General features: G+C 36.6%; 1 protein-coding gene across 2 annotated transcripts in view; it reads right to left on the bottom strand.

Annotated features, from left to right (window-relative positions):
- CDK17 (cyclin dependent kinase 17) overlaps nucleotides 1-26,513 on the bottom strand; it is a 52,014-nt gene that overhangs the window by 15,965 nt on the left and 9,536 nt on the right. For both annotated transcript variants that reach the window (XM_018080510.2, XM_008920240.3), the window contains 3 exons: nucleotides 23,598-23,762; nucleotides 17,027-17,160; nucleotides 373-498 (listed from right to left, as the gene is read on the bottom strand). In XM_018080510.2, coding sequence (XP_017935999.1) covers nucleotides 373-498; nucleotides 17,027-17,160; nucleotides 23,598-23,762 — 425 coding nt within the window. The remainder of the gene's footprint in view (nucleotides 1-372; nucleotides 499-17,026; nucleotides 17,161-23,597; nucleotides 23,763-26,513) is intronic.

Genomic DNA, 26,513 nt, shown 5'->3' with positions numbered 1-26,513 from the left:
GCTGCTTTAGGGTCTTCCTACTAAATCATATGAAGGCCCCAGCCCTGACCTAAGACTGCGTGGCCTATTTGCTCAAACAGATCATCCCTGCTCTAAAAAGCAAAAGGATTTAAGTATGTACTTCAGGAGTTGAGTTTAGCCACTGATTTCCATGGGTCAAGACCTTCAATGAGAAATGACAGGACCAAGATAGCAAGAGAAAAACGAAATGAAGTTCTTAATTGGATTTTGACAGGTGCATGCTGACGTTCAGGACATAAAAGTCAAGGTGCAAATGAAGCTGAAACATACCCATGGAATACAAGCACATGCAGTAAATGGATTCTGAAGACCCAGGAGGTTGGTTTAGAAAGGCAGATGCATTACACTTACTAGTGATGCTCTACGAGAACGTCGGCTCATGGGTTGATCAAAGGGCGGGCTGTTGATCTGCAACTTTTCAAGGTAGACATCAGGTATCCTGATGTCAGCGGGCAGGGACAAGCGCTTGTTCAAATCCTGCAGCAAAGAATGTTGAAAAGAGAAGGGTCAAATACAATTCATAATTTTGTCAAACATTTTTTAACACTTGTAGTGTTATTGGTTTTCCAGTGTTGCTATTTAAAACTGAAAGATTTATACAATTAAAAATAATCTCACAGAAATTGCTTTAAAAACATATTCTCTCCTAACAATACTTCAACTTGCTTAGATAACAGGTTAGAAAAAAAACAAACCCCGTGTAAACTCATTAACCTAACAAGAGGAATGAAATATTAAAATGCAATTAATTACATTGTGGACAAATGTATTGAGTTTACTTGGATACTTATACATACCTTGAATACTAGAGACTGAGAATTCAGAGACTTGTAAATACATTTCTTTTCTTATAGCAATTACATTAGAATAACAAGAGATCTCCATGATTCAAAATATATCACCCTCTCTTACTCTTGACTACTGGAAGTTACAGACTTCCTTCAATTTCCAGTTTTTCCAGTCTTACAAAACAGAACTGCTTCGTTATTAGAGCCAACTATAACAAGTATTATTACATGTTTTCTATTTCAAACTCTTTACTATAGGATCTTTAGAAAATGAAAATGCCATTATATAAAAGCAGTTTTCCCTAAACCAGATTCTGTTTTTCACTAGTAAATTTTTTCAACAGCAACATGCATTATTTCTAAGACAAGAGGGAAACAAAATTACTTCACATTTCAGCAAATGGGAGGGAGAAGATTTCTTTGGGGTGACTGCACATTCTTACTATTTTCATTTTTAGTTTGGCTTTAATCTCAAACATGCCAGAAAACAAAATATCAAATGTTGTCTTAAAATGGTCAGTCACCATGACAGAGATAAAAGGACAACATATCCAAACTCACAAAAGATGGGAAGTATTTTTGCAAAACAGCAGGAATTGTATTTTGGTGAAGATAGCTTATCCAAGTTAAGAAAATCATGCACAACGTCACAGTATACAATCCACTCCCAGAGATTCTACCCTAAAGTTAAGAGGACACCTCTGGAAGCACCACTGTTTTCACACTTTTCTCCAGCACAGGAGGGGAACTGCAGATTTCTGCTGGTGGAGCTCAGATTTAATCAATACTGACCTGAGGGCAGCAAGGCGTTCTGGAAGTTACCCTTTTCTATCTTACCAATCACCTCCAGATGGGCATCCTGAGCTAAAATGTTGGCAGCTACATCCCAGTTCAGTTCCCCTCAGGCTTGACCATGTGCTTCTACTCATGTCTTTGCAGCAGCTTTGAACTATTTCAGCATGCTAAATCATCAAGAAACTATCTCAGGCAAAGTGCAAAAGCTTCCTGCCAGCTTTGTGCTCCAAACAGGTTCAGTGTAAGGTCACACAAGCTCATAGCCTGAACACAGGGCAAGAGAGGCAGGGCAAGCCCAGGAAGCCGGCAGCCAAATTGGCTTAGGCTGACAAAAGAACTGGATCGTCAGACTTTTCAAGACTCAAGATCCTGGTGAACTACTTCCTAAGCTTTCAGTGATGAGAACATATTTGAACCATGTATATGCATGACCTGCACACATACCTGGAGCAAAAGCTAGGCAGAAAGTATCAGTTAAAGATATATACTTTGAAAAAAATCTCTATATATTGGCAATTAGTTGAATCTCAGGTAGGACTGAAGTGCTAATATATATCCACCCACAATGATTTACATATGCTATTCACTATGGCCACTGGATACAGGCAGAACTTTTTAGAGATGCCAGCAAAGCTCCAAATTCTGGCAGATGATCCTCCTTTTCTCCTTTTGCTCCTCACACCTCCTTAGGTACAGAGCACTAAGTCTGTCAGCTCCTGCTTTGCTGCCCAGTTTTGCATAACTGAAAAAAATAAGTGTCTATTTCTCATTTGGTACAGAATTTTTAAATTTTCTTTAAACAAAAAAGTGTTGTTCACAGAATGACAGCTCTGACCAACATTTTGAAGTTAAATCAAAAGAAAATAAAAGGATGGTTCCGTTTTGGCAGCTTCTAGTTTAAGTTTATTAACTCATTTTCAACTTGAGTATTTCAAATTTTTCAAAACATTGGCAATTGTAAAACTGCCTGGGTGGTGTTCGGGAGAGTAGTGGAACTAACTAATCATAACAGGAGCTAGAAGTATTCCCTACAGTAAGCTGGCATTTTCCACTACAATATTTTCTTTCTTTTTGCCAGGCTATGCAAATGCCATTTTCGTAATAAGCAACTAAAATTCAGTGAAGCTAAAGTTATCTGAAAAGAGAAATGCCTCTCTCCTACTGAGGAGGGCTTCAGATCATGAAAAATAAATAATTCCATCCTATACTTTACTGCATTTTTCAGAAAATTCTGGTAGCCCTTCAAAACAGTTGAGCACAAAGGAAGGCGTGCCATGTTGACTTAAGGAAAGCAGCTTTGACATCTCACTGCAGAGTAAAATCATGAGACTGCTGGAACAAGACAGATGACAGAAGAAGGAGCAGCGTCACTCTACTCCACCTTCCTAGTGTAATCCCAGATCAACACTGGGCCAAATATCCTCATTTTCTTTCTCTGATGGCTCAAGAACAATTTGGTAAATATCAAGACAGCAGAAGAAAAGAGCACTGAGCTGAATTTTTCAACATAACCTTCTGAACACAGCAGATATCATCATTATCCTATATACCATGTGGCAAAATAGCTTTCTCCTACTTCTATCCATTAACTCTTATGGCACAGAAATGTGCTATGTAGTGCTCTCTTCTCACTGTCCCACAGTGCTTGTTTGACAATATGTATTTTAACACAGCCTGTTTCTAGGGATTTTAACGGAGAATGTTTATAGGGACACTGAAATCACAGACCACAACTCAAAGGCCTCATGAAATACTGAGTTGATTGTATCCCAAAGCTTTCAATCTGCATGTTCTCTCCTCTCACAGCACTAATTCTTAATGCAGCCAAAGTGGTGCTTCAAACCTAGCTCCATAGCCTCCAAGAAGCATTTCCAAGCATACAAGGTCGATGGGTATATAGGAAGAAGGAAGCAAAGGTAGCCTTTAGGCTGTGATGGCAATTTGAAAATTATGCCATTAACTGTGCACAGTGCCTGCCATCAGTAAACATAACTTTTCAGATGGAGAGGAAGGGAAACAAGTCTAAGATTCTTTAAGAATTCCTTACTTTGAAGCCCAGGTACCATAAAAAAAAAAGAGATAATATTTTGGTACCAGAAAATATTATAATGGGAGGTATTTGTAAATCTATTACATAATTCCTGTTCCTTTATTCTCTAAACTTCTGCCTATGCCATTTCTGCAACAGGCAATTGCAAAAGCCCCCATGACTTACTTCAGAGATCCATGTGACATCCTCAGTTCTAAACTGAGCTTAAGCTGTAAACTTACATTTGATGCTCCACAGTAGGTAATACAGATACTGTTTGAATGTAAATACTTACTCCTGCAAAGGCCAATATCAATTCCAATTCAGGTAAAACCCCAACAAACACTACTTCGATTTAACCACACAACAACCCTCATATCCCCACCCTCTGCAGTGTCTGTCTTTAAAAAAGAACCAAACACACCACAACCTGAGGGGGAAAGTAGGGAAATTTTTTTTTAGAATTGCAATACCTGATTTTAATAAAATTTCTCTACTTACACTTGTAATATAATGGATTATACACAATAGTAATCATTCTTTTTTCCCCTTAAAAACAAAAAGTATTAAGTGCTGGAAGCCTGAATCTTTGCCATGTTGTAAATAAAATCAAAACACTATCTATTCTCCTTAACTTCTTTGAATTGAAGAAAGGTTATTTTCTGTGACAAAAACATAATGATTTTATGAAAACTGCAGCAGGTACTTTATAGATTTTTTCCTCCTAATGATTTACACTACTATTCTACTTGCAATACTCATGCACATTTGGCTGTGTTGAAATGCCAACCAATCCAAGACTTCTTTTATAAAACCATATATTAAGATTGCTACCCCCCAGCCAGAAACCTTTTATGACATCAATATCTGAAAGACCATAGAATCATAAATAAGAAGTCTTTTTTGTATTACAATTATCCTTTATCTAACTGCCTAAAATAGACAAAATTAAAGAAAGTAATTTAGACTGGAACCCCAGATATCTGAAAAATGGAAAAATTATTGTTTCTTGTTTCTCTGTACCACCTTAATTCCTCCCAGTTTTCGCAATAATTGAAGCTGCCACCTCTTGGGAAAAGCAAGCAATTATAATTAAATACTATACGATGACATGAAAGGGGATTCATTTGATATGCATAAGAGGAATAAGCATAACGTTTCCTAGTGGCTAAACAGAAAAACTGGAAACTAAAATCACATCAGTCTGACACAGTTGAAAAACCCAGTTAATTTAACTGAGATAACATTAAAAGAAAAGCAAAAACCTGACCACACACCCACCAATTTTGAGCCTTAAGTTCAAGACCAGGCAGTCTGCTGATGCTTGGGATGGCAGCATGAGACTTACCCCCCCACCCGGGCTGACCCCGGTGCACAGTCAAGCCTGCACCCAGAGGAGTGCCCACTCCCTGCTCCCATGAGATGCAGAGAAGACAGAAGGGTGGTGAGGAGATTGTGGGTGTAGGGAATGACAGGGAAAGCAAAAGCTGTGTGCCCAAGCAGAGTGGAAGAAGGAACTGATTCACAGCTTCCCATCGGCATGCAGGTGGTCCATCTGTTTCCCAGAAAGTTGGGCCTCAGCAAGCATGGCAGTGGCTCAAGAAGTGAAAGACAAATGTCCTCCCTTCCTCCCCCATTCCTGCAAATGTTCCCCCTTCCTCCCTCCTACTCCCAGCTTTTATTGCTGAGTGCCATGCCAGATGGTACAGACTAGCCCTTCGGCCAGTTTGGGTTGGCTGTCAAGCCCAGGGGAGACCTGTTTCCCTGCTGGTGCTGAACAGCCTTTATGGAGAGGCTGTCCTTGGAGTATGAAGCCCAGAGCTGCCCGTTAGATGCAATCTCCAGCTCCGCTCCCTCCCTCTGCTCATGCAGCCATCCCACCCCAATCCCGCCATTGCTGCTTTACCAGCAGCAAAACCTGCTCTTCCAAACCCCACAGCTTGCTGCTGGTTTGGTGTGAACCAGGCTGCGGTGCCAGCAACAGTAGGAAACAGTGATTTTTAAGAATTTCTAATTCTCTTAAATCTCTGCAGAATTCCATGAAACAATGAAAAAGAGACTTTCTGGACAAAGGACTTTGTCCACACTAATTTCAATGACCAACTGAATGAAGTGACCTGTTAGCATTTCTCATAAGAAAAAAAAAACAAATTAAAACCAAGAAAGCTTTTATAATTGAAACTATTAGGATGCAGGCCATTAGAAGATCTTGCTACAATACTGTTAAAAGAATAAGGCAGGACTGAGTTTTCCTATCCTCTTTAACTTCAGATACTTAAGAGTTTGAGACAGTCAATACTTCAGAGTTAAATGTCCATTTTCAACACTAATTTTGCATCCCTTTATAAATATTCTAAATTTTTGTTTAATTTTTAAAGGTAGTAAAACAGAGCAACTCTCTATGCTATTTTATATATCCTTTCTTAAACATAACAGGTGTGTAAGTGGTGTACACAGACCCTCAACTATGCAGAGGGAATCTGGGTACATTCCTTTATAACTCTTAAGAAGCAAAGGTTTACTGGAATGTGGAACCTTAGCTTTTAGGGACAGCAAAGTACTTCAGGTAGAACAAACTATCTTTAAAAAAACTAAAATTATATTATTTTCTTGCATGTCACTTAAGATTTGTTTCTCCGAATGAGGTCTAGATATATGAAAAAGCTTTTGTCAATTCATAGCATTTTCTAGTTAATTCTTTTATAGTTATCTTTAGGGTCAACTTGCAACAAAATATATCAGTGTGGTACTGTAAATGCTGAAATGCCTAAGGTTAACTGTATGTTACTTAATGAGCTATTTTTTGATCCAGTTCCAGACTACACTCTGGAGAGCATATTCAGGCACCATTTGATTTGCTAGGGAAACCAGAATGCTTGTGGCATTTCCCCCCCTCCTTCTAAAACTTAAAACCACATTTTCTATCCTCATATGCAATGCTTATTCTCAGTTTTGCTTTTCTACTGGTATTACTGGCAGAGAAATGCAATCTATTTTTATAATTTGTCTGAAATGAGAATCACATTTGTCCTACCCTGTTTGATGGTAGATAAACATCTAAGCACTTGTGACACTAATATCACTTTGTTTTCTGTGGAGATAAACTACCCTAACTCGTGCTTGTCTTTACCATCTATTTCTAATGCCAGCTACAGCAAATGCTCTGAGAAGAGTTACAGTTCGTGGAGCCTTTTCTTTCATCTGGCTAGCACCCAACTGTGTTGCTGTAACTTGATGTGCATGTTCTGTCTACCACTGACTACTTACACTTGGGCACAACTTAAATCCTGTAGGTCCTGTGAGCTGAGGAATTTAACATTATAGAGTAAACAAACATGTCTTCTAAATTAAAAATGAACAAACAAACAAAAACCAAGACCAAACCCTCCAAACTTAGCCTGCTTTTCACACATACTTTAAAGTAAAAACCAAAACTCCTAACATTTTTTTATTTCATTACTTATAGTCCTCTTTCGGATGGCCTAAAATACTATCACAAATATCAGCTTCTTGACTTGGCACCAATAGTAAACCATTCCCAAGACTTTAATACTAGAATTTTGTTATCACATTCTGTTTTTCACATCTGACTGTCAAACTTCTCCTTTTCTACTTATCCTTTTCTCATCTCCTACTCTCCATAAAAAAAACTTACCAGCTATTCCCCTTTATAGTTTCCTGACTTGACTCATAAAATATTCTTTAGTGTCACAGCATGACACTTTTCAGAAAGTCTCATTCCTGATCAGCAGATCAATTTTCACTTCTCTTAGACCCTGTCAAAAAAGTACATTTTTCCACAGGATAAACCTACTTTTATTTGTGAAAAGAAAACTGTTGACTTTACACTCTTTAAATCAGATATTATAATAAAATACTTCTGGATTTGCTTAACTCACCATTTTTTTTTTTTGCCAAGATGCACTACACACTTCACTAAATTTCACCCAAGTTAAAAAAAGATGTACCTAACACAGGACAGAGAATGTTTGAACTCTACATGTTGAAACTGCTCGAAAAAGAAGTAATTTGAAACATTCACACTTTTTAGTCTGTCTTCTGACAACCCGAGTCATTACGTCTTTGACTTACATAGCACATTTACACAATAGATACTAATATTTTTGACAAAACAGAAAAACTACAATCAAAAATAAAATACATAACCAGAAAATTGCCCCAGGGAAGGATTTGTTAAGGTCTTCCTGGACCCAATTTTTACAACACTACAAAAAGCAGAAAAAACAAGGCTGCTTTTATTTTTATCCATTAACAAATGTGCCACTTTGCAGACTGCTTCTATCTTGCTGCAACAATAAGTCTCTCTCAAATCTGCTGGGCTACAAATGGCACTGCACTCAAAACTGCAACAAGAGAAGAAAGATTCATGCCTCTGCCAGTGAAGCAGTAGGATGCAAATAAAACACAAGGAGGGCAATCCTGTAATACCAAATGACTTGTTAGAAAAACTGGAACGGGAAACCACGATAACATCAGCCACAATTGACTCTTACTTGAATGTTTCATTTAGCCAACCTAACAGCTGAGTACCTCCAAACCCAGTATTTCCTTATGTGTGGCCAAATGGCTTTGGAGGAGAATGGTCTCTAAGGTGATGATGCAGTGATGTGGTGTAAGAAAGTGAACTATCAGATAACTACCCCTTCAAAGCAAAGTGAGTAATTATCCACTGATACAAGTTTAGAAGCCAAGAAAGAAGCTGTCTCTGTCAGTGCATGACAGACTATATTGTCAAGCTACATCATTATATACCAATCCTTATTGCTTTGGGTCTTCAGTTCATCGATAAGTTACATTTCCAGACCAATCGTTACTTTACTATAAGGCAACAGACAACTTGCTCTCCACCTCTCCCTTAAACTATACCTTATCTTTTAAGAGTTAATATTGCTAAATTCCATCTGTAAGATTTTGTTACAGCCTCACAAAGAAAAAAGAATTGTTCTTCTAAGAATACAGACAGTCTGACAGCCAAACAATCCACTATAGATCAAATGAAAATGCTCTCTTGTGTAAGCATTGGTCTGAATTAGCCTTCTCACCAGTTTTAGCAAGGACCAGAGAGACGTGTCAGCTGCAACCACAAGCTGTTCACTAGTAACTCACAGTGCTTTTGTTCACTAGAGAATGCTTAATGACATCTACAACATATAACCCTCTATGCAATGCAGTTAAACTTCATGACATGCTTACTGGAAAAAAACCCAAAACAACCAACCTTTCCCTCTATTCTTGCCTTGCATATTTCAACTAAAAATGTGTATTAGGTGCTACTTCATGATACATAAAGCAAACATTAATTTTAGGACACTTGCTTATGCCAGTAAGAATTTAAGCATTCTAATATACAACCTTATAAGCATGTACTTATTGCAATATTTTAGCTTGTGGAGTTTTTTCTGAAGGTTGCCTTATCAAATTTCAGCGCATTTTTGTCAAATGACAGTTAGCACAGTTGAAGCCAACTGGATCCTCTATAAAACTATGACATACAACAAGACTGCTAGAGGCAAAGTAAATAGAAAAAAAACTAACCCCAAATCAGATAACATATTTGTGAAGAACTGTGTTGTTTGGTTACAGCTCTGTAGACCTCTGAGGTGTTGAATCAAAACCACCAGTATACACATGCATCAAAAGAAACCTACAGCATCCTTGTAGGATGTTATTTTAACACCTTTATAAATAGGCCTCAATTACTGTAGCCAGAAAGACTACTTTAACAGCTAGGATGAGTTATCTATACCAGTCTTCCTTATATGTGTATAAAACAATCATCATTCCCCCCTGCAACAGACAGGTTTAGCTATAATTTCATTATGATGGATAAAGTGCCTTCAGCAGAGTGATTTCTATCTGAATACTATATTTTTTTCTTTATACTTAAATGTTGTTATTATTTCAGTGAAAACATTAAATCACAATTAATCAATTACTATTCTGGTAAACTTGAGGAAAGGGTCATCAAAGAACCTTTACTTCTGTTAGCAGCAATAATGAAAATATAATCTTAAGACTACAAAGGATCACTGCTACTTCTCGTACCATAAATCCATGCTGGTTTTCAGCCAGTCTATTGAAATGCAACACAATTTAAGAAAGCATCAATCTGGAGCACTGAATCACGTGGCTTTTTATATTTGGGATAGAATTGATCCCAATATGTACAGCAGCTATGGCCAAATAAAAATATAAAATAAATAATATAAAAATAAAAAGCACAGAAACCAGGTTAAAGTTAGGGTATCTTTGTTTTAATTTATTTTAGCACCATGAAAAACTCATGAAATGTGCTAAATATCTTTTCAGTAGTATTTGCAGCAATTAGTATTTCTGAAGGCACAAAATTAGAATTATAGGTCAACAGGTTTTTTTCATGGAAGTAGTCAAATATATGAATTCTGAACACTTTCTTTTTCAAAATACTTTTAGCAAGAATTTTCATTTCATGGATATGCTGCTTAGACTAATGACTGGCTGAATAAAAACTGCTTTTTCTTTCTTTTTTCAAAAAAACACAGGCAGGTTTTTTTATTTACTTCATATCTCCCAGTAGTTTTAGAGGGAAAGACTGAAACTGTTCAGCACAGAGTATTCAGAAACTGCAGTCCAGGAGTTTCTATTCACAACCAATGAAAAACAAACAAAATAAATACATGTGTCATAAAAGCAGTTTTGAAAAATCTGAGAAAGGAGAAATGAAACTCAAATGTGAGACATTAACTTTCTTTTCATAAAGTGTATAATTACACAGGAAATCTGTGACAGATTATGCCAGAAATAATTAAAAGTACTTCTTCTGTGTTTTTTCTTTTACTTTTGTTTTGTTATTATTTTATTGCATCTCAGAGAGCTTGTAAGGAAGTGAACTTACAGAATATAAGGAAGACTATGAAAAAAAAATAATGACAACTCTAAAAAGATCATGTCTGATTTTGTTTGCTTGGCTAAATTATCACCTATCAAGATATCACTCTGTGGCATCAGCCTCAACATAAACCCTGCTGAAACCCAGGGTCTGATGGTTGTTTGACTCAGTGGTAGGTGCTAGGCAGTAACAGAAGCTAATAAAGCAAGCTCTGCCTCATTTATTACTACACCATCCTGATTTTTAAATATAGATTTCTGTATGTTTTCATCAGTTTCTGTAACATAGTAATAGGAGAAACTGCCCAAAAGAAAGAAGGTAGCACAAATTTATCAGCTTGCCAGACGAATGAGGCAAAGAGGAAGAAAAAAATACCATGAGAAATGAAACAGAACATGCCACTGCAAAAACGCAAACTTGGACCTCTAAAACAATTCTGTGTAATGTTAATTATTAACACTAGCATTCACACCATCAACAAAGTTTCAAGTACCAAACGGAAAGTCCCATGAAGAAACTAGCTAATTCAAAATAAACCAACTTCTTGAATGTGAAAACGGGAAATCTGACCTTCCTGGATAGAAGTGTGGCTGGAGCGCAGGGTATGAAACTGCAACCTACTACTTCTCATCTGATGCATTCCAGTGATTACTAGAGATGTGTTTTACAGATGGCTGAACACACCCAATATTATATCAGGCTACTCCTAAATGGAACTTTAAAGGAAATCCGAGTTATGAAAATGCAAAACCAAACCAGCATACATTCCCTCCTTATAGAAAGAGCATTGCCTAGTGCAGTAGCTTTTCTAAAGGAAGAAGCATTTGCAAGTGGAATGCAAGAACTTTAGCACCAGGATTACAAAGGTTCCTAACAGAAAGGCAAAAAAAGCATCAATTGCTTATAACAAAGACAGTTATCCTTTAAAAAATCTAGCAAAAAACAGGTTAAAGTCCTCCGTTATTCAAACTGAAATTATTTTTCTTGTTTCAGTGACAGTTTTCTTATGCAAAAGAAATTAAAGTCTGCTAATCAAACAGATCAAAAGGAGGTCCATCAGTTTCATCAAAACTGTACTAGTAATTTAGAACATACATTTGTGGTTTTAGAAGAGGGACTTAGAAATCATCAAGTTTCCTGTGAACTTGAAAGTAGGAGTTTACAAAGATGATAACACATTTTCTAGTGTTACCTTGAAAAAGGTTGAGACAGCTGCCAAGCATAACTGAATGGAGATAATACAGTGACCACTGAAAATCAAAAAAAGTCTTGATTGTATTTAGCTTCAACTTTTTGTCTGTCTAGTACTGAAATCTTCTGGTAGGTGATTACATGCTTAGATTCTCAGAAGAGACAACTGAAGAAAGAGCTATGCATTCTCAGGAGCCAAAGAGAAAGAAGTTAGGTAAAACCCAGTAAATAAGGCAGAAAGAGTTCTGCAGCTGCCAGGCACAGAAGGAAGAGGGAAGGAAGAAACTTTGCTCAGAGAAGGCATCATGCAGTAATGTCTGCTGGGGATCCACGGGAGCCTCTTGAGGGGCAAGATATGTAGGGCTGAATGCTCAGGCTCTCCTGGATACAGTGGCTTCCTGCTTCCAAAACTAATGGAAGGAGAAGATACTGCACTGCCCCAACCAAAAACCTGTGTCAGTACTGCCATCCAGTCTGCTGTTCAAGCATTCAAGCAATTGAACAGATCCAAGAGTGCCCTGTTAGCACATGTGAATGGGGGATCTATAAATCACCTTCTAATCTGAAGCCTATGAACAAAATCCTAACACTGTGTCAGTTGAAACACCAATTAATTTTGTGGGGTTTTCTCAGGAGAAGGTACACTTGCCCAACTGTACCAACAGCATACTGTTACTCAGACTGTGTCAAGACCCCCAAACTAGTCACAGCCCTGATAAAGAGTGAAGCTAACCGAAAACTTCTTTCTCATCCACACACTTCCTTTCGGAAGGTGACCAGCACAATGCTCACCTGCTTTACAGCATCAATTCACAGCCTTTGTGTTTCTTTCTGTTCAGCTAAAAGCATGACCCTTCAGCTAATCCTCCCAGAGGAGAATTATACTCTACAGCAGTGTGGTAGGAGCAGTCTGATCTGGAACACACTTCTGTCACTAATGTGACAGTCCAATGGATAGGAACTCTTTCTCAGGATAAAATATCTGGGAAACAGGCTGGTGAACAGTGGGTTATGGCCCTCCGCCAGTTCACATGCTAAGACAGCTTACAGACCTTGGACTTCTGGGAAAGGGAAACAGATGTTTCAATTTGCACAGACTGTTTCTCTGTATTTTTTATCCACCACAGCTCTTAATGATGCACTCACTATGCAGTGCGTGGGCACAGGGACCCCAGCGAACCCTTACAGCTTGAAACATGAATTTATATTAATGCCTTACTGCCCATGTCTTCTTCTCAAGCAAAATCAAAGTGAAAAATGCTTTAAGTTGTAGCTCCATGATCTAGAGAAGTGTTTCTCGTTACATGATGAAAGCACATACACTTAAAACAGAGATATACAAGTAGTCATTCTTAAGCTGTATTGCTTCTGACACTTGAAAAAATTATTCCATACAACTGTTTTGATAATTTTACTGATTTACTAAGTAATCATTGATATTAGCATGAGAATAGTAGACATTTTAATTGAAACCTAACAGCTGTTTGAAGTCAAACTCCTCACATAATAGACCTCACACCTACTGTCAGCATGGTTCCTCCCTGAATGAGTGGAAGCAAGGAGAGAAAAAAAAAAAAAAAAGAAAAGGCAACTGCTTTACCAACAATTTGTAGCCTGTGGATTACAGGCAAAATAAACTTTATCTAGGCAACACAGTGAGATTCTGGTACGTTCTCTTTGTTTTCTAAGCACATGATAACAAGAAATAATCATTAAAAAAAAATTAGAACCTCAGCTGCAGTGTTGTCGAATTCAGAAGCAAATGCACACCATCTCCCTGTCTGCAGCAGTCACACCGGCCTAAATTGTATGGCAAAGGGGGGGGCGGATGGGGGAGGATACAACAGATTGAAAGCTGGTATCTCTATGTATGGAAAGTTTTCACCCCAGCAGACTTCTCACTGCAGAGCAGGATTCTTTCTCATTGCACTATCACCACTTCATATCTGAAATGTTTCATATTTAGGTTACACTGCAGTATGATGACTTCCTATCTAAAGCAGGGCAATTTAAGGTTATGAAATTTCAGTTTTCTATTGTTATGGAGATTCTGCTACAACAAACATGTTTTCCACTTCTCTCTCCATTGTCTATTTTGCATTTCTCTATCTTCCAAGATATTTCTATACAAAAATTTTAGAAACATCAAGTTTTATTTCCCAGCAGAATCTTTCATATACTCTGTAGAAGATAATATGTCTGCTGTTCTTTGACAGCATTTTATTTGTAGCTCTGCATTATTTGATTGCAGTGGGGATAGGCACTAAAAATCAAAATGTGTATTCTAATGGACAAAACATGCCAGGAATACTAATACTCAGTTTTTCTAATTAGAACTTTGAGTCCAGTATGCATGCTTTCAGCAAGCACTTTAAAATAAGGCTTGAGTTTTTCTTTGATGGGCTGATAATTTTCAGAATCCTAGAGGAAGGTCAAGCTTAGCATGAAAAATCTGGTTATATACACGAAGTTCTTTCAAGTAAAAAGGACTGTTCCAAGGTTTCAGCTTTACCTGATTAGTTACCTTCAAAACAACTCGGGACTTCTGTCAATTCAGCAGAGAGAAATAAACATATATAACAAAGTAATTATGAACAAAACCACTATAAATACAGCGAATATTGGCCAAACTAAACACAAAAAAAGCACATAGCCATAGTGTGACAGGCACATTCACCTGAATGTGGAGGAACAGGAGTATTGATTTACTGCGTTTATCCAACTGTGAATATTTAATCAAATACATTCTACAATGGATTTCAAGTGGGACTGATGACTTCAGCAGACTACAGCAAAAACACACTGTCACATACACTAATTTACTCCAACGTGTATGTATAGCACACAGCTATAACTCAACCTAAGTGGCTATAAAGGGAGTATAGGCTACTCAATGATGTCTAGAGATGATAGATTAACTGTCCCCACAAGCCAGCAAAATAAAACTGAAATAACAGAAACTTACTTAACAACAAAGATGTTTCTTTCTCTTTTTGTAATCACATTGTTACTATTGAACCAGCCAGCTCCATGGCACAAATCACACCAGGCATGCAGGCATGACTTTTTGCAAGAGGAAACCTTTCTTTGGTTCCCTCAAAGGCCAAGGAAGCAAGCGATCCCGTTCCACAAACAGCAAAACGAGTAAAACTGGGTTTTCTATTGACTTATATCTTGAAGCTCAACTCATATATGGATGCTGTGGCATTTAATAAAGTCTGCATCTTTCCTAGCAGTGGATACATTAACAATGTCTCCCGATGCAGAGCTTTTTTTTTCACAGAAATTAGCAGAGAATTAGCATCTAAGATTTCTACCCACTTGTCAAAACTGACTAAAAATGACCCACGGGATAAACAGGAGAAGGGAAAGACAGGCAGACGATGTAATCACTTAAGGCCTTTTCACTAAGGAAATTAGAAAGTTGACTGAAAAGATTATCATTAGAAAGGTATTTTAACTAAAGCTACAAAGATTGTTATAGTTTTCTCCCTCTGGAATGCACAAACAGGTAAAAGTCAAACCTAAGCACTTCTAAGAAGTAAACTTAAGTCCACCAAAAATATCTCTCAATGGCAGCATTCTTAAAATGCAGAATTGAGGCTGCTGGCAGACATTAGCATGAAATCTTATGGGAAAAGTCACCATATCAGTACTAAAGGGATTTGAGGGAAACGTTGCACTTCTTACAGAATATACATGAACAGCTGCCAAAAAAACATTCCTGCTCTTACTGACTGAGCCAGTCAATAAAGGAATAATGTTAATTTCAACAGTCAGAAACAAGCATTGGAATTGGGAGAAAAATGAGAAAATCAGCACTGCATAAACAAAACTTAGAAGCTTCCCAAGCCTCTTAAACAGTAATATTAGGTTTGTTACACAATTAAAGAGGTCAATGAAAAGATGCTTTTATTTGACATCTTATGAAAAACTACACAGAAATTTCCTGAACTTTATTGACTCTTCCTGAGTTCTTTTGTAATTTGTTTTAGAGTTCTTAAATTCTAATATAAAAGAGAACTCTTTAATGCTTCTTAGCCCTCTCTGGAAGACTTGACAGAATTCCATTTCAGTTTGTAATTTCATCATGCATCATTAATTTCTGTATTTCTTTCCTGTTTTAAGTGTGCATTTCAAAATGCAGAGGAAACAAACAATGAACAAAAAGCAAATAATCCTTTTAAATAATTTCCTTGATTTTTAGTGTCTCCAGCATGCATTCTGACAAGCAAGTTTTTACAATGACTTTTTTTCTTAATTTAAGTATCCCTCATAAACCAATAGGCCCACCTTAGCTCTCCCAAGCAAACTCCAGCAAGCAAACTTGGGAGAATGAAGTCTTTAGATCAAACCTGAGATTAATTTACAAATTCAGGATTCTGAAGACAAAACCTTCCACATGCAAGAAATTATATAAATAATCAATACAGCTAATTCACAACATTCTTGGATTCATATCTGCATTACATGCTTGGAGTCTTGGAATTCCAAGCATAACAGAATGCCTCACAAATAAAAAAAGTTTTGGCACGTCCACCCTACTGTAACTTATCCAAATCTGTTTCCCAATCCAGTATTTGATATGAGGCTTTGAATGAAGATTTAAAATCTTACAAAATCTTGCATATTACTGTGTATACTATAAAGCAGCAACGAAAAAATTTTACATGCTTCTGTAACAAAGACATCATTATAATTGTAACTTTTATACACTCAAGAAAAAGGAAGTGTTCTGTTTTAGTTCACAAAGGGAAATGACAACAAAGCAAGCACAAGGGTGGCTAGTATTCATAATGAGACTCATAAATAAAGGAAATTATGTGCACAGTTATTCATAAGGTACTTTTCCTCCTTTTGTTTACCATCCTGTAAAGTTCCGTTCATGAAAAAAACAGGAAGAAAGGAAAAGGCTGAAGCAGTCAGGACCATTGCTGCCGTAGCATTAGTTTTGCAAAGACCAGAAAACAGTGTTAAGTAAAAAAAAATGTCTAAACCATGTATCTTCTTGAATACATTCAGTGAACTGCACAGAATGTGACAGAATGCTATTCAAATGCTAAACTCAAGAAATTCCTCCCAAAAAAACAAGTTTCAAACCATATGTAGATTTTCAAAATTAACAGTTCATAAACAGTGCAAGATAACCATCTTTCTGTGTGACAAATGAGGACGTATTTAGTGCAGAATTGAAACTATTTTATGTCAGAACAATTACAGTTAATTGAGAAGATAACCAGTTATAACAAACAATTAAAGCAACCCCCAACTCTCTTGTCAATTTAAATGATCCTTATATGAAAAATAAATTACCTCCATGGAGATTCGTCTGTGTATCCGGTTTCTGAGACAAACACCTGTGGGAGACTGAACTTCATCAGATGACGTTCCAGAAGCTTGGTCACTTTCCCCATCTGACCCCATTTTCAGATTTTCATGAACAATATCTTAAAAATAATCCAAAGAATTGAAAACAGTTAATCAGCTCTTTTGAAGAGATGGAAAACAATTCAATCATTACTGCGCTTCGGATTACATGGCAGAGTCAAAGGCTCATCACAGCCATGGTAGCCTTGACATATACTTTTTATGGCTCAGGAATAATCACAAAATGAATAGCTTTACTTTACAGGACTTCTACGCAGACTTTATCTTTCTTTCTCTTACTTGGACTGCAGCAGAACTCAGTTTTCCAAAACAAAAGACAAACATTTCAATACCAATTTTAATTCCTAAAGGCCCTTCCAGCTAAACTCCCTCAGTACCTCTTCTCTTTTAGCTGCTCTTGGATATACAACATGACTGAGAATATTTAGCATTTTCAAATCAGAATACCTGATGTTAGTAACCTAAATGTATCTTCAGAAAGCTTTAAAAAAACCCAAAACAGAGAGGTATAGGTATATTATTTTCAGAAACGACAAATACTGGAACTTCAGAAATAAAATGCTCTGGTGTCCAAGTGTGGAGGAATGGGATGTATTATGACCATCTAAACAGAGGCCCACAATGTACAAGTGCATTCAGTGGAGGACCTGACATTTAAGAGCAATTAAGTGAAACTTGTGATCTCATGGAGGAATTTACATAACAGACTGCCTGAGTTATGTGATGTTGCAGGATCTTCATGTCAACTGAAATCGGTATTTTTAAAACAATCCTTTAGATTCATCCACACAAAAGAGTTTATGTGTATAATATACATTACTTTTAAGCACCAAAGAATTTTCCAGACTTTGGAAGACACCGTAATGAACAAGAGGAAATCAATTAACAGTAGAGAGCCAAATGATTTGCAAAAGGACACACATGGGAAATTGGTCATACAAGCAATTCACTATGAGTAATGCTCCACTATTACTTCTGAAATACCTGAAGTCAAAATTACCCTAGCGATTAAATACTAGGTGCTTCAAAAACCACCCATTTCCCTGCCCTCTCCTGTTCCTTGATATTAAGCATTATCTTGTACAAGGTAAAAGAGAACCTGAGGAACTAAAAACCTCAGACCTCTACCCCTAAAAAAATGCTAATATTAGGAAAACACATAGAGATCAATTCAGTCTTACCACCAACACACATGAAAATATTTATCATTTGCAAAGCATTACAGAACTAAAAAAACCCCAAAACAAAACAAAAGAAAAACTGCAAGTTTTTTCACTATCAACAAGCAAGAAAACTGGATTTTCTAGGGGGAAAAAAGCCATTAGGTCAATGTTTCTTATCAGCACATCTTCACTTGTCTAGTTTGTCTCACACAGAATCATGTAGACTTCAAAGGAACAAATTCTTCTTCAGTGCAAAGAATTTCCTTTTACAGAAAATAGAATGGATATAAAAAGAAAGATTAACTCATAAGGAATTAGCAACACATATTTTAACACAAAATACTGCAATTAAACACACAAACTAAGCATGCATCTCATGCACAAAGCATATTTTCCAGCAGTGATGTGGATTTATATTGGATTTGATTAAAAATCCACGCTGCGTTAGAATTTTCTGTGCAAGTCATGCTCAGATTTGGACTGAATAAGAAAAATTAACCTGCACTCCTTACATAATAAGAAGCAATCTTTTGGTTTCAAACAAGGTAAATATTCATCAATGCTTCTAAAAGCATAGTAGTTTGAACCACAGGAAGAGATTTCCAGAAAGTGGTTCCTAAAGATCAGCCTTACCTTTAAGCTAAGCAGACAAAATCGCTAAGAAATCTCTCTTACCCTCTGTAGTGACTTGACAGCTGTATTTTTAAAAATCTCTAACAAATGGTGGGAAATTATTTTTAGTAATATAAAAGCATCATTGAAAACATTATTTGCAGCAAAGCTGTTATGACAGTGCTGTTGTATCTGGTAAAGAGCACATTCACAGTATCAGTTATTTAATAAATATCCTCTTTTCAATTACAGCTTTCGAGATTCTGTTTGTAAAATGAAGTGTAGCACCTACTGACAACTGTTCCCCAAGTTATTTATCCTCATGTTAGCACAAGCCCATTGATTGGGCCCCAAAGTCTATTTTCTTTATGGAAGCTAGGTAAGAGACAGTTATCGCAGCAATTCCGCAAAATAAACGACTGTATTTAAAAACATGTATTTTAAACCATGGAGCAATTACATAATTTCCTTTTTTAAAAAGACTGACACTTATTAAAAAGTAATTAGGGGACTGATTCTGTCATACTTTTCATGTTCAATTCACAAAAGCATCCGTATTACAAAGTTACTATAAAAAAAGGGCAGTTCAAAATGCAATGTGCAGAACTACAAAGAGCACTCCAGTTGACAAAGGTAATTCTACTAAGAAGATTACCTATGTAATGACACACAACTAAGGACTAGTTCAAGAACTAGTAACACAAACCCATACATTTGGGACAAAAAATGCAGCTGCAAGGAGATTCTACTCTTTATATATCAGGAATGTGAAGACAAAGTGGTTTGTACCACACAAGTCTAAAAATGCAGTATTTCAGACTTATATAAGATGATGATTTTGAATACTGTTGTGATTTGATTAATTCTGGTAAGTCTGGATAAGCTACATACCCATAACCAAGCAGGCTTAAGCAGGATACTGGTTGTAGCATCCAAAAATGCATCATTAAGTGCATGCCTGAGTTTCCAATGGGCTAAATACCCAACTGCTCTTATCTGTAAGGGTTTGCAGATGTTTTAATTATTTTCTAAATAGATATAATTTTAAGCTTTTTAAGAATAATTTGACTGTGTCATCATCTAATATAAATTCATCTTTTTATTTTATTGAAGTAAAAAGGCATTAGTAGAGCCTTATGTTCATTATTTTAATAGCATAAACCCCAGACTAAGGCATTAACCTAGACATTTTAATAATTTTTACACAGGTGCATGATGACATTTGATTAAGCAATGACGAAAATCATGCAAATATTTCCTTAATTTCACTAAGCTTTCTTATAGATAAGTTCTTCTGCATCAGAGCCTACTTGCAATGGTCTTCTGAGGTTTTAAACATTCAATAATGTATTGAACTGCTTTCACTGAATATCGAAGCCATTCTCTTACACAGGTGTTTATTTCAATGTACTCTACACATCTTATTAAAGCTGTAGATGACTACAGTGTAACAGGGTAACTATGGAAGTACATTTAAAGGAAAAGGCTGTCCTCAATTCAGAAAAGGCTGTCCTCATTTCAGGGAAGTCGTCATTTCAGGCTGTGCAAGGAACACATCACAGAAGAAATTAATACAGGGAACCTACAGTGCAGCAAAGGAGAACTCCTGCAAGTGAGCCATAATCAAAGGCACTAATTAGTCAGTACTGAGTCAGACTGTATGATCTTTCCACCTTATCTCAAATTATTACAAAAATAGTCACATGACTTGCATATTGGATTCCTTCCAAGGCACACTTTTCCAAAGCTTACTTTCCTATGAAGTAACTACATTTTAAGATTAGTTTCACTAATAATAGGATTCAAATTGAGGAAGGCCATAGAAATTGCCTTTGCTGTTAATGTTATCGAACTACAAAAGCGGTATGGGAACCTCATTCCTTTCATTTAATAATTATGACAATGAAAACTTCTCCACAACTATATCAGCTCGACTGGCAAAAGCAGGGATAAACTCTCTCCTGGTCGTTACTACAGTTCACCAGGAGGGTCAGCTTCAGGTGGCTCTGCACATTCCAGGTGCCTCTCCAGAGGCATGGAACAAGGACAATCAGGTTTGCTCTGCATTCAGCCAGGTCAGGGCCAAAAAGAGTTTATTAGCTCCAGTTTCATCATGGACTGTAGCAGTTAAATGTTTCCAGAGGTACGTGACTGTAGAAGCTGTATAGATCCAAGTGAACTAAAAAAAATCCCTCAGCTAGACCCTCATTCGGTGGTTTCACAGTTTGGCCTGGGAATCATCTATATTATTTAAAAATATCCTGATAACTGAATACTAAATTAAATAACTACTAAACAAATTTTAAATGGAGGTACAGTTAAAAAATTTTTATTTTACACAGCATTTTATGAAACCTAAAGCTAACAGAGAGTTTCCACGTAGAAATTCTTTTTAAAGTATTTTTGGATTTTACACGTTACCACAACTGCAGGAACTCAAGCACAATGCTCAAAAAGCTAACAAAACTCCAAAACACTCCTTGGCTTTTCAATGAATTACGTTGAAAATCTTATTCAAAAACAAGCAGCCATGAAGATGCACTTGTGGCAGGTTTCAGTTTCAGCTAGTTTTTTTAACCAAATAATCGTCCTTTAATTGCCATCACTTTGTGATATTTCTAGGATATCTCTCTGACCGCATTTTTCTATTATGAAATAAAGGAAAAACTGTAAAGAAAAGAGGACAGATGAAGAAAGCAAAGAAAATAAAAGTTTCGTGTAGCGTAGTACATTTAACTTGTTTAATTTGTGATGTCATTATCCCAACAGGCAAAACCTCAGCTTCCTGCTGAGCAATAACCATTCTAACATGGCAGGAACAAAAGGAGGAAAAATGGGAAAAAGGAGCAGAAAGAGTAATTATGCTTGCATATACCTGTACTTGTGTTTTCTACCACTGTATAACACGTATACGTAGCTTACATTTTCATCAAATAAGGAGTAAAAAAATGGTATCATCATATCCAAAGCAAAAAGAGGTGTTTAATGTACACATAAAGAACCTGGTCCAGTGAAAGTTGTCCCTGCTCATGGCAACCTCCAGGGAGGTTGGGACTAGGTGATCTTCCAACCCAAACCATTCTGTGATTCTATGATACATTCTGTGCATCTATCCCATACTACTTCGACAAAATTACAAACTGTACAGCTATCTGTAGCTATTTAAAACATGCTATTATAATACTTTGTACAGACTAACATATTCAAATCATGCATGCTATTTAAACAATAGTTCACCTATAAAATGTGATCATCTGAGAAAAATATAACTAATGTCATTCTTTCACAATACTTATATATTAGTATATTTTTCCAGATGAAAAATAAAGCTTTGGAGAAAACTGAAGGATCATTAAATGAAAACAAAAACTGTTATGGGACATTCACTTCAGAGTTCGTCTTGATGATCCTTGCGGATCCCTTCCAACTCAGAATATTCTGTGATTCTGTGTATGAATTTTCCTTTTGCAAAGCTCATTTGAAGTTCATGAAGAAGAAGTGAAATTCTGGGGAGGAATAAGTCACTGGTAAATTTACATTTCAAAATCTTAAGAGAATGATGGTAAAGTCAACACACAAGTACAAGAGTACAAGCATCTCTGTACTCAACAACATCTCTGCTGTTCCTGCACACAGTTTATATTTATCTAGTTTGACAAATTTAAGTACACAATAATTTTTTTAAACTTTGTCTTCCTGTTAGATTCTTGGCAAGTTAACTAAAGACTGGCCTGGAAAAAATGAAAAAAAATAAAATACTGTGTACAGTACTTGAGTGAAATCAGGAATTGATATAGCAGTCAAACTGTGCACACTAATACCCATTTTCTTGTGTGATGACAGCTGCTGTAGTCAATTCAAGAGGACAGGTTGAAGAAGACAGATTCAGTCTGAACAGTAGCACAAGCAGTAAAAAGGCATGTTTTTGAAAATGATGAATGATATTACAGCAGAGTAGGATATAAGTGGTTTGACTACTATCTTGAAGATTCATAGCTTAATCTTGAAGATCAGTTTATCACACACTTCTAAAGGAGGGCAGAAGATTGAAAAAATCATAAAATTCTAATTAAGCTGTGACTTGCTCTCATTTTCTAGAATCAATTAATTAAGCATAATTTAAAATAACATAAAAGCAGGGTAAAACATTAATGGTGACTGGAGGCAGCAACATGACAAATTACTTGTAGAAGAGAAAATATTTCACAACTTTTTTGCTTTACAGAGGCACAAATATACCTCGGGAGCACAACAAAAAGATAATTATAGTTGAGTGGTCTTAATTTGTCACTGAAAAAAACATTTTTTCCTTATAATAATGCGAAGTAATACACCGGTTCTTTTAAAATTCCACATATCAGACGATTAGTCTCTATTTTTAACATATTACATTTATGGTACTTCTTGCCAATGCTTAATTGAGATGGACATACGGGTTCCTTGCAAAGTATTTAGAAAGAATATTTTGTAACTTTTGTAACACTGCAACTTGTCAAAAATTCATGAGTGATTTCTGTGTGTTCTTCTGATTGCTTTCTTCCTGAAAATCTTAGGAGACACTCAGTGACTCAAAAACAAAATTCTCGAACAATTCCAGAAAAAATTACTGCAGACCCAGAGATTTATCAAAGCATTAGAATAATCATCTCTCTTCCTAAGAATCAATACAAACATTACTTTTCACAGAAAACTTCATTTAAACAAACAATGTAGGAAATTACCTAATCTGCTCCCATTTCTGGGCATTGCCATGAAGGAGCCGAGGCTGCCCCCTATGACGCTATGTGGTCTCCGTAAAGGGGGCTTCTTGAAAGATCCTGTGTATTGGTGGAGAAACGAGTGCATGCTGTGAGATGTTGGAGGCCTGCCATTCTTCACAATAGGCTCTACAATTCACAAGGATCAAAATATTCATTGCCACAAGCAAGTAGGAGTGTCAGGAACATGCCAGAAGGAAAAAAAAAAGAAAAAGAAAAAAACCAGTTACTAAACAGGAAATCACCAGTCTGTTAAGATTATCTTTCATGCTAACAGTAGACCATCATACTACTGCCATTTCTCTATTAACAAATGAGTACAAAACATGGCATTAAGTATTATGCAAATTTAATTTTATTAAATTCTGTCACTCTGATGCTGGATGAGTAAATGTGCTGAATATACAGTCTTAGAACTTCAAGAAAATGAGAACACTGTAATTATTTTCTACTGTCTTACTGCACAGTGTCGAATCTTTACTATAATTTAAACAGAACAGCTGTTAGATCAACTATGATGAGCAAATTCAACTGCAAGCCGTTGCAAACATTCTGCCTCTCAAAATTCTCGCTTCACTAGTAGCAAGATCTTGCTATTGGGCGTCCTTAGAAGTAAACATACCTGTCTATACCTACTAGAGCTGTCATGTCATAATTAAAGTTATTAACTTACAAGATATCAGAAAAATTAAGTGTTCGATTTGTTATTTTGCCTTTCTACTGGATTGTACTTCAGACAGTTCATAGTACTTAAGACTTAAAACTAGGATTTTGAGATTTTTGTAAAAGTTATTATTACTGATAAACACTTTCTAAAAAGATAAAATGTTATAAATTTTAAAATCTTATTTACAAGTGTGCACAGAAATAGAGTGTTCATGTTCTCTCAGTAACCTGACTGTGCACACATGGACTAGCACTCAAAGGATTGACACGGTACTAGAAGCAGACTAACTGTAAAAACGCAAGAGGATTTTTTTACCCCAAGAAGAAGCAGAACAGATGTCAGCTTGCATTGACTGTCACAAAACTGGATTTATCAGAACCGCCAATGAAGTCATTCATACAAGAAAATACAGGAGAAATACTCTCACTTCAGAAAAAGAGATCAGAGTCATTTGGCAGCTACATGCAAGCACTGTCCCTGTACTAGGGTAAAGACCAGAAGATATGCTCAAAAGCCACTTGTGATTCAATTGATTTTATTTTTCCATCATTTGATTCTTATTAACATTACAGATTTGTGTTGTTTGGAACTATTCAGAAGACAGAAAACGCAGCAGCCGCGCATTGAGCAACCTCAGCACAAGTAGTGCTACTGAACAGAGCAGCACCCACCAAGGTGTCACTGGAGCCACTGCTCCCAGAGTGTAGCACAGACAGGATCTTCTCAGAACTCCACTCATGCCTACTGGGACAGGGAGTAGTCTGGGATGCCATTTCATCATCCCAACTTATATTCCCACATGCAGGGACCCCAAAATCTTGCTTTCTCTTCCAAAATAAGGTAAGAAGAACAATATAGCTAGGAGAAAATTTTGTATGGAAAGCAGAATTTCAATGGTGAAGGAAAATAACAGCAAGAAATACCTATTATTCTAATAAAAGCAGGATCCTGATGGGAACCCACTCTCTCCCCACATATACAAAAACCTTGTGCATATATTACTATGACTAGTCTGAAGCAAAGAGACAGAAGTACACAGAACTATCCAAGGACAGGGCAGTGACTTTAAGAAATAATTGTGCAACGGATTTTTGCAAATAAACATGTATAACACAGTGAGACAAAAAAAAAACCCAAACACAAAAAAACCAAAAAGAAACACCAAGAAAAGACTAACTCAGCTGCTGCAGAAAAAAACCAACACAACAACGACAAAAAACCCCGGAAAAAAACCATGCTGCAGGCAGAAAACCAAATGTGAAAGGACATGTCAGCACTTATAAACCTGCCTGCATCCTTCAGTTACCATCCTTCATAAATACAGCTTCAAAGTAGGTGAACATGATGAAAACTTCACCACACATCCATGTATATCCTCATGAAGTATAATCAGGGTCTTCAAAACTCTGCACATCTCTGTCCCAAATGCTTATTTACATTTCTAATATTTTGCATCATCCCTTTTGACTTAAGCATGGTATAAGTTTCCTTCTTGTGTTCCTTCAACAGCATGTTTATCCTAGGGCAGCAGGTAGCAAATTCCTCATAATTTTTTTTTAATGGAATCTATTACTTATTCCACATGACACTGTAAAAGTTAAATGCATATACTATATACATCTATAATCTGCTTCCTATAATTTTATCTCTGTGATTATAGGTTTGATTTGCCTTTAAAAAAATGGTTCCCTATATAAAACTCACAAACATTCCTTAGCTTAGTGTCACTGTACTAAGTAACCACTCAAAGGCTTAGCTGACATGATGGAGGTGTCTCCAGCAGCACAGCAGGTATTTTCATGCTGCTGTTGCTTTAATATTCAGTCACAGTCAAAATGAATGATGGAAATTAAAAGGGGAGTAAAAAAACAACAGAAAATTCACTGTGCAAGTGTATCATACACAGTCTGGTCTTCCTCTCTCATATAGATTAAACCAGTAGAAATATGATACAACCCACAGACTTTGTAGAGGACTGAAGAGGGCACTTAGGAATCAGCTGCATCCACCACCTCCTTCAGCACAAGAGGGAGGGTAGTGAAAGAGCCAGCTGTGGCAGGTTGCAAATGGCACACAAAATGATTCTTCACACCACGCAGTCTGTGGTGTTTCCTCACCACAGGAGGCTACAACTGTCAGAACTTACAAGGCTCAAGGGGAGACGGAACAAGAAATCTGCTCAGGGTTACTAACCACACAGAGACTTGCCTAGT

This window comes from Manacus vitellinus, unplaced genomic scaffold (assembly GCF_001715985.3).
Source record: "Manacus vitellinus isolate BGI_N305 unplaced genomic scaffold, ASM171598v3 scaffold_5_pilon, whole genome shotgun sequence".
NCBI lineage: Eukaryota > Metazoa > Chordata > Aves > Passeriformes > Pipridae > Manacus > Manacus vitellinus.
This window is presented reverse-complemented; position numbering and strand designations above follow the sequence as displayed.